The sequence below is a fragment of the Akebia trifoliata genome, unplaced genomic scaffold, assembly GCF_017979445.1.
Source record: "Akebia trifoliata isolate Shusen 1 unplaced genomic scaffold, ASM1797944v1 Contig00540, whole genome shotgun sequence".
NCBI lineage: Eukaryota > Viridiplantae > Streptophyta > Magnoliopsida > Ranunculales > Lardizabalaceae > Akebia > Akebia trifoliata.
In genome coordinates this window covers 1-10,059 of record NW_028237079.1, presented here as the reverse complement: position 1 = coordinate 10,059, position 10,059 = coordinate 1, and the positions used below count along the sequence as shown (strand labels likewise).

General features: G+C 34.2%; 1 protein-coding gene across 1 annotated transcript; it reads right to left on the bottom strand.

Annotated features, from left to right (window-relative positions):
* Positions 1-1,496: 1,496 nt before the first annotated feature.
* On the bottom strand, positions 1,497-4,535 carry LOC147381357 (putative disease resistance RPP13-like protein 3). Its single transcript, XM_086430538.1, is given in 2 exon segments — positions 1,497-2,149; positions 2,151-4,535. Coding segments are annotated over 2 exon segments (2,856 nt in total). The 5' UTR covers positions 4,461-4,535; the 3' UTR covers positions 1,497-1,603.
* Positions 4,536-10,059: the final 5,524 nt, after the last annotated feature.

Genomic DNA, 10,059 nt, shown 5'->3' with positions numbered 1-10,059 from the left:
AACTTTTGGCTCCTATATGTAAATCTTGATAGATATGTAAATTATCTCTAATCTTATGTAGTTTATCTTCTGTTTAGATTGAATCACTAAATCTGATAGTTCATCCTAGCCAACCATGACCACCAATCAACTCCTTAAGATAATCCAATATAACTAATCTTAAGAAACTTTCTTGAAGCAAGAAATAAAAAGAATAGAAAAATTGACTGCCCTACATCCCCATCACATAGTCGTAGATCAAGTGCCTTGAGATACACAAGAAAAAAAATTATGATTTTATGTATCCTGAGACAATGATCTATGATTCAGTGATGATGGTGGTGTCATATTAGCACGACTCATAAAAAAATGGCATAATCAATGATGATAAATCAGTTATAAAATTATCATATCTAATAATAGATATAATCCAAAAAAATCAAATATTTTTTAGTAAAAAAGTTGAAATCTGCATTTCATCGAACTTTTTATATTTAAGTAAATAACAAACACTTATTTTTGAAGTCTTTATTTGGGCGAGGAATGGGTTGGACATGATCCAAAATCCAATCCATTAATTTAGGGTTTGGAATAAGGATTTGAGATTCGACCAAAACCCGATCCAATGCATCTTATTAATCATTTCTTAATAAATCAAAATCATGAATAATTATGACTGAAAGATATATGAATTGTTAAAATATTTTATTTATATTATATTATCAACATTTTATTTGTATAATCTGGTTGGTTATTTGGATTCAATCCAAAATTTATTGGATCAGATCCAAAAGATCCATTGACAGATCTAATCATTTTGAACCCATTGACCCAGCTCAACTCAACTCGGCTTATTCAAATTTTCTCAAATCAGTGCAAACCAAATCAACATTATTATTATTTGGCATCAATTAAAGGTTCAACGGTTCTACGACGGGGGCTTCTAAAAAAAGAGAGTCGGATTATCACAATTTAAATAAAAATAAAAAATAAAATAAAAATTAATTCATACAAGTTAGTGATGATATCTCAACTTTTTTATATATCTATATCTATTTTTGGTTGTTAGTGTTTTATTCAAGCACTAGCAACTAAAATTTATAAATATATAAAAATAGTTTCTTTTAAAAAAATATTTCTAAATTCTTTTGTCCTCGACAAGCATATTAAATGTAGAAGCCAACACTCATGAGTTGAGTTTCTGACTCAACTGGTACCATTTTGAGCTGACTCAATCAAGTGGATGAATTTAAAAGACTCAGTGATATCCCAAGTTGTCTCAGTGAATCCGTACTATCGAGTCGACTAGGTCGAGTTTTGGTAGACTTGATGATGAGTATTAGAAGTAGAACTATGGTTGGAATTGCATTGTTAGCCAAGAAATCAATTGAACACACATTATAATAAAACCAACAAACCAAATACAACATCAAGTCTTAAGCTGCCATTTAAGTTGAAGATTAAGATAAAAAAAAAAATAAAGAACTTCAAGTACAAACAACACCATAGCCACTACGTAACAAATGGAACTAAACATTATTATAGAGATTAGATGGATAGAGACAATGAATTGAGAAAAGTTTATAGCTGAGGTGTGGAAAGAAAAGAAAAATAAACTTACCGGTCAACTGTCATTCCAATCCGTCTGAATGTTGGGCACGTGCGCAATCTTCCCCCAATCTTCTCCCACATTTGGCCTGACCCGGGCTTTGAATTCTTCAGACATACCATTCGCATGAAATTTCAAGAGGGTGGTTATGTGCACCAATCCATCTGGAAGTGCCTTCAAATTTTTACAATACCCAATTATCAACTCTCTAAGACAAGGAAGCGCTCCTTCCTCCACCTTCCATTCCTCCAAATCTTCAAGGGAGCTGAATAGCAATTCTTGAAGCTGAGGGAATGCTCCGGAAGAAAACATTATAGCCTTTACTGTAAGAACAGAGTCTACCATCGAAAGGGACTTGAGTTTTGGCAGCTTTCCCAACGTTTGTATTGCTTCTGCCCCAATTATGGAATAGGACAAACTCAGGTGGGAGAAGTTGGATGGAAATTCACAAGGGTCAGGTAACTTTTCTATCCATACGCTTGCCAAATTGAGATAAAAGAGATTAATATTCAAGTGATTATTCCTTGAAAATATGTTCATCCTTTCAATTGGATTCTTGAATTGCTTCATCATTATTACTTTTTTGAAAATACAAGTACAAGGATTCGAGGCGGTCCAATTTGGCAATCCACTCACTTAATGCCTCTACTTGTGACTGTAAATCACCATCCAACTGCAACTTTCTGAGGTTGGTATACTTGTCCCACCCATCCTTCACTAGGCTCTTGTTGTCTATAAGTATCCCCTGCAGCGTTTGAAGATTCCTTATAGAAGAAGAGTCATTCCCTCTTGGTGGATCTAATAGAACTTCGTCCCAGCTGCCAAACTTCAAGTGTCGCAAGTGGTCCAGCTTCGAAATCGCATCACGATCACAATTGATTTCAACATGTTTCAGATCTAAGAATTCTAGGTTCCTGAACTTGTTTATGATTGACGAAAACTTTTTCACTTTCACATATCTCAGCCGTAAGTACCTCAAATGAATTAGTTTCCCTACTGCCTTGGGCAAGAAAGGATACATACTTCTACCGAGAAAACCACTGAAACTTAGATGAAGCACTCTAAGCATTCCAAAATCCATACAGCCATGAATGGCTCCATAAACAGTTCTATCGTCTGGTAAGAAAAAGTAAAATGCAGAACGAATACATTGATCGAAATGCTTCTCAGAAAATTTATGAACAGAGAGTCGACGAACCTTGTTTAGTGGTGGAGAAGATGTAGAAGCAGAATTTGGATTAGGATGAATGTGAAAAAATTCAACTTCGTCAGCTTTTGATATTGAGAGATCTCTCAAAAGATCATGAATGCGACATTTTTTTATACTCCCAGTGGGTCTCTTTGCTACTACTTGAACCATGCATCTGTCAACCAACTCTTCCAAGTAGTCCTCCGCAACATCCTCGGCTTGTTCGTTACCTCGTTGTTTCACAAATTCCTCTGATATCCACAACCTCATCAAATTCCTTGCATTGATCTCATAGTCTTCAGGGAAGATACCAAGATATAAAAAGCACGATTTCAGGTAAGAAGGCAAGTCGTTATAGCTCAATGCTAAGATTTGTGAGCAGGGTGTTTCGTCTTCATTTAGCTGCCAACTTACACGATCAAGCACTTTAGACCACTCACCGTAATCTTTGCGTTTCCTCGATAAAAACCCCCCCAATACTACAATTGCAAGAGGTAAACCCTTGCATTTATCCACGATATTTTTTCCAACTTCCTCTAGTTCCTTTGGAAGAGTAATTTCTTCCACTGAAAGAACCTTTTTAATAAACAGCTCCCAGCTATCACTATTGCTTAGAGGTTGTAGCTTATGATGAAATTGGCTTTGTGAATCAGCATGCTTGGCTATCTCCTCCTTGCGAGTAGTAAAGATTATTCTACTACCATTATTCATGTCGGGAAATACGGTGTAAAAACAATTCCACAAATCGAATTCCCAAACATCATCCATGACTACCAAATACTTACGTACCGTCAAGAACCCATTGATCCTTTCTTTCAGGTTTTCTTCATTCATATTTTGCAAGTCCTCTTTTTTGAGATTCATGGACTTCTGGGCTATATCCTGCAGAAGGTCTTTAGCATCAAATACTTGAGATACATCAACCCAAACACGACATTCAAAATGGCTCTTTGCTTCATTGCAATTGTAAACTTTTTTGGCGAGGGTACTTTTACCCAAACCCCCCATTCCAACGATTGAAATCACACATCGTCGCGAGGGCTCCCCAATTAATCGAGCTTTTAGGGCGTTTACATCATTCTCTAGACCAACAACTTGATTTTCATCATCATTATGAGCAACATTTCGTCTCCACTCACGCAACTTTTCACTTGTAGAGCTCGATGCTTCTCCGCTTCCTCCTCCAATGGCTTCAAAATCATAGGTTGACCGACGATCGGAGATCTCACGGATACTATTTTGGATCCGTTCAATCTCTTTGCCAAACATCCGGCTCGTATATCGGTCATTAAGTTTAAAGGCAAACCTGTATACAAAATTTCTTCTCTTTAGTTGGATCCATTCAATCTCTACGCCAATCACATGACGTGTATATACGCCATTAGGGAAAAAAAGCATACCTGTATACGAAATTCCTCCTCTTTTGTAGTGTGTCTTAAGGATATAGGTCTCGAAGACGTCTTCCACATCGAAAGCTACTTCTCTGATATCGTTCACCCAATTCTTCACCTTTGGATTGTTGTGTTGCTTGTTATCTGCATCTTGTAAGAACTGTTGCATATCCCTCAGTTCTCTTTGGATCCACTTGACTTTGTCTTCCACATGACGTAGGGAAGTTGCTTCTTCGAAGATGAAGTTAAGAAGTTTATCCGTCACCACAGAAACAACAGCCTCAAGAGCCATGGATGCTCTCTTCTTCTTCAGAGAAGTAATGGATGAGTTAAAATTGTCACTAATGAGGATGATGATAATGTGGAGTATATGTCAATACTCAATTAAAGGCCACCATTCGGTCAAGCGAGACTTCTTTTTCGACCAATCAAAACGCCTTTTAAAAAATAAAAAAAAAATATCCAAAATCAAATATTTTGATTTTATCCAACAACTGGTTCGGTTTTGATTTTGGTTTCGATTTCTGATTTTGAAGGCCTGGACCAAAGCGAACCGAAACTCTTACACTAACAACTTTTCTAAAGTGTAAACTAACCAAAACAACCCATTTAGTCCACTTAAGACTGCTCAATTCCCACAATTAAATCCCCACTTTTAAAAAATGATCTTATACATACAATGCATTTTAGCTAAATTACTCCCATCTATAAGTAAGAACGTGCCACCAATTAAGGTAACCATTCTTCATCATTTAATTATCAAATTGCAGAGTTTTTTATTCCCCTCATTTTTTATGCCTTGTTATTCTTCTTCTTCATAAATCTTATTGAACATTTTTTTTTTAAATAATAACAATTAATGATTTTCTCCCTAAAAATCCCATGATATCTTAAACCTCTAGAGAAAATGAATTTCTTGAAACTTTCTCGGATCTATTTAAAGTAAATCGAATTGACTATTGTTGAGTGTCGACTAATTGTCAACTTGAAGCTTAATTAGTAAGCTGTCCCAACTCTTATGTGTTTCTTTTGTACTTTTGGTGGGGGAAGGATGCCATTAATTTTTCACCAAATGGATGCGTTGAGTCCTCAAATGTTGTACTAAGAGGTGTTGGAGTGACCTCAAGCTGGAATCTCACATCGCACTCTTGACATGAAAGTGGATAGGTACTATGGATGCCTTTTCACTTATATCTCGGTAAAAAAAGAAAACATTTGTGGTTCCCATACTTTCATGTCAAGATATAGAGGTGTAGAAAAATATTGGAGTTGATGATTCATTATAAGCACCTTATTGTGAGTAGAGGTGCAATTTGGTTAAGTTTGTACTTAAATTGGAACCAAACCAACATAGGTTGGTTCCAACAAATAAGAACTAGAACGAACCAACCCAAACCATACAAAAGTCGGTTTGGTTCGGTTCTATGAATTGTCAATATCCTATAAACCTAGTTGGAAACTACCATATTTTATGAAAATAAATAAATAAATAATAAACATAAAATTTTATATAATAAATCATTAATCTATTCATGTAAATATCATTAATTGTCCATAAAGAAGTCGTTTATTTTTCAAAATTGTCCAAAAATTTGTAAATTAAATTCTCCAAATAAGGGACTAGTCCATTAATTCGGTGAATCAACAAATTAATTGATGACTTATTGCTTGATCAAAAAGGTTGATAAAAGTTTCACTCTTTACAAAACCACCCCATTTTCTTTAGGCCGAGCCTGAGAGCACAAAACCTTTCGAAAATGGACTTCACCCACGATTATTTTTTAAAAGGCCCCAAAGCCCATCAAATAGATAAGCCAAAGGCCCCCAGAGGACATTTTACATGTTGGATTTTGGCCTGGCCGTGAGTAATCTTAGGACAGACCATTTTTGGTCTTGTCCTTGCCTCACCCATGGACTGATGTTAGTTTTGCAATGTATGGGGTAACTGGCACTATAAAAACACTGGCTTATAGAGACGTTTTTTTCTGGGTGTTTATGAAGTTGCCACCAACTGAGCAGCAACAAGGGCGATTTTAGCCAAAACCCCTCCCACGACACAAAATTAGCGGCAATTCATAGAAAACGCCTCTCACTGCAAAATCTGTAAGTAATTCGAAGTGAAAATAATCCACGATTTCAGAGAAAGAATGGATGAGTTAAAATTGTCACTAATGAGGATGATGATAAGGTGGGTATATGTCAATACTCAATTAAAGGCCACCATTCGGTCCGAGACTTCTTTTTTGACCAATCAAGTTGCCTTTTGAAACGACGACAAAAAAATCAAAATTAAATATTTTGATTTTATCCAAACAATTGGTTCGGTTTTGGTTTCGATTTCTGATTTTGAAGACCTGGACCAAACCAAACCGAAACTCTTGCACTAACTACTTTTCTAAAGTGTAAATGCCCAATTCCCACAATTAAAACCCCACCTTTAAAAGATGATCTTATACATACAATGCATTTTAACTAAATTACTCCCACCTATAAATAAGAACGTGCCACCAATTAAGTTAACTATTCTTCATCATTTATTTATCAAATTACAGAGTTTTTTATTCCCCACATTTTTTATGTCTTGTTATTCTTCTTCTTCATAAATCTTATTAAACATTTTTTTTAATAATAATAATTATTGATTTTCTCCATAAAAGACCCATGATCTTAAACCTCTAGAGTTAATGAATTTCTTGAAACTTTCTCGAATTTATCTAAAGTAAATTGAACTGACTATTGTCGAGTGTAAACTAATTGTTGACTCGAAACTTAATTAGTTAGTTGTCCCAACTCTTATGTTTATATATATATAGATATATATATGGGAAATGTTCAGTAACAAACATTTTTCAAACACATGGGTTGGAAGTTTTGGAATGGGCTGATTTTTGTGAAGATGATCTCTACGGTGAGGAGATCATCATCACCAAAAATCAGCCTATTCCAAAACTTCTAACCCCATCAAAAATGGTTTACAGAAAATGGACGGTCCACGATTTTTCAACTTGAAAACATGATGCTAGAAGTTTTGGAATGGGCTGATTTTTGGTGAAGATGATCTCCTCATCGTAGAGATCATCCTCATAAAAAATCAGCCCATTCCAAAACTTCTAACTCATGTAGAACAAAAATGGTTGGTTAAAATATTGGCAAAAATGTTTGGTGCTGAAAGGACCATATATATATGTTATTAGAATGGGTCTTTTGGAAAAATCATTTATGTATATGGAATAAATTATTTTGAAGTGATTATGTAATTGACATTAATGTTAGTACTAAATAAATGTTTGTTTTTGTTTATTTTCTGTTTCTAATTATATTATGTATATTTTATTTTGATTTAAGTGATACAGGAAATGTTTTGATAAGACAAATAAAAGTAACACAATTAAAGGTTATATCAGAGAAGGTATTAATGGCGTGGTACATAAAAGAAAGTATGGCATAGATGATATACAACCGTCATGACTCACATTAATATTTAATCAAAATATGACATTAAGGAATCTAATTACATATTGAAAATATTGATGATTTTTAAAAATCGTTATCACGTATAAAATTTTAAAATTGAATAATTTTTTAAATTGTTTTGAAACTTATTAGCACAATCGGTCTAATAGGCCAAGTGGGAAAATGTTAGACCTATGTAACATATAGCCTATTGACCTTGATGAATTGATCTCCACGATTTTGTTTTCAAAACGCATAAGGATTCTATGATATTTAGGAATATTAATATTAATAGAATACCAATATGATTAGTACTCTATATTCTTTAAGGTTTAGTAGAAGACCTTAATGGATAGAAAACTTATCAAAGAGAATGATTATAGGCCCTCAACCTTTGTCTATAAAAGGAAATCGACTAACCCATATTGAATACATTGAACACATAAAAATTTGTGAAGAAACAACAAAATAAGATAAGTGATATCCATCAATCACTAACCCAACCGATCCACATAGAAAGAAAAGAAAAGGTGAGTCTAGCAATTAAAAGGATCAAATTTGATTGGAATTTCAAAAAATTATAAGGAATGTTGATTAAATTACGCACCTCCAAACATATTAAATCAAAGATTAAATTACGATGACATAATATAAGTAACCATACCCTATTTTTTTATTTAACATAAATATATATAATTGAGATATCGATTGATTAGTTTTTATTGGAACAATGAAAATCATGTTAAATATTTGAATGTTTACAACACACGAATGACGTGGTAAAGACACATACTATATATATATGGGAAATGTTCAACACTCTAAACTTTACCCTACACTTTAACAAACGTGTTTTGTCCTACATAGGTTAGAAGTTTTGGAATGGGCTGATTTTTGGTGAGGATGATCTCTATAATTAGAAGATCATCCTCACAAAAAATCAGTCCATTCCAAAAAATTTTGCCCCATGTTTACAAGTTGAAAAATTGTGAATCGTCCATTTTTTTATGGGGTTAGAAGTTTTGGAATGAGCTGATTTTTGGTGAGGATGATCTCCTCACCATAGAGATCATCCTCACCAAAAATCAACTTATTCCAAAACTTCTAATCCATGTAGGACAAAACACGTTTGTTAAAGTGTAGGGTAAAGTTTAGTGTGGGAAAGGACCATATATATATCATTTTTATGTAGATAAATAAAAAAATAAAAAAAATACGACTCTATGCTTTTACCACGTCAGCCGCATACCCAACAACGTAACATAACTGCATGGATTATCATTATTCAAATATTAAAACCTACCATCCGGTCAAATATTCAAGTCTTTTTTTTTATACCCATCAAGCAGAATTCATCATTATTCATCTATTAAAGACCATCATTCGGTCAGGCACTTAAGCCTTCTTTTTTGACTCATCACGTTGAATTCATAATTGGGTCTCGTTTAACAACAAACATTTTAGCAAAACATTTTTCAAAACATGGGTTAGAGGTCTTGGAATGGGCTGATTTTTGGTGAGGATGATCTCTACGGTGAGGAGATCATCCTCACCAAAAATCAGCCCATTCCAAAACTTCTAGCCCCAGTTTACAGCTTGAAAAATCGTGGACCATCCATTTTTTGTAAATCATTTTTGATGGGGTTAAAAGTTTTGGAATGGGCTGATTTTTGGCGATGATGATCTCCTCACCGTAGAGATCATCTTCACCAAAAATCAGCCCATTCCAAGACCTCTAACCTATGTTTTGAAAAAATGTTTTACCAAAATATTTGCCAAAATGTTTGTTGCTGAACATTTTCCTTCATTATTATTTATATATTAAAGGGCACCATTATGTCAAGCACTCAAGCTTATATATATATATATATAGGGTCCCGTTCAGTAACAAACATTTTGGCAAAACATTTTTCAAAACATGGGTTAGAGGTTCTAGAATGGGCTGATTTTTGGTGAGGATGATCTCTACGGTGAGGAGATCATCCTCACCAAAAATCAGCCCATTCCAAAACTTCTAGCCCTATGTTTATAAGTTGAAAAGTCGTGAACCGTCCATTTTTTGTAAATCATTTTTGATGGGTTAGAAGTTTTGGAATATGCTGATTTTTGGTTATGATGATTTCCTCACCGTAGAGATCATCCTCACAAAAAATCAGCCCATTCCAAAACTCTAACCCATATTTTGGAATGGGCTGATTTTTTGTGAGGATGATCTCTATGGTGAGGAGATCATCCTTGTCAAAAATCAGCTCATTATGAAACTTCTAGTCCCATGTTTACAAGTTGAAAAATTTTAGACCGTCCAATTTTTGTAAATCAATTTTGATGGGTTAGAAGTTTTGGAATGGGATGATTTTTTGCCAGGATGATCCCCTCATCACAGAGATCATCCTTACAAAAAATCAGTCCATTCCAAACATTTTTGTCCATGTAAGACA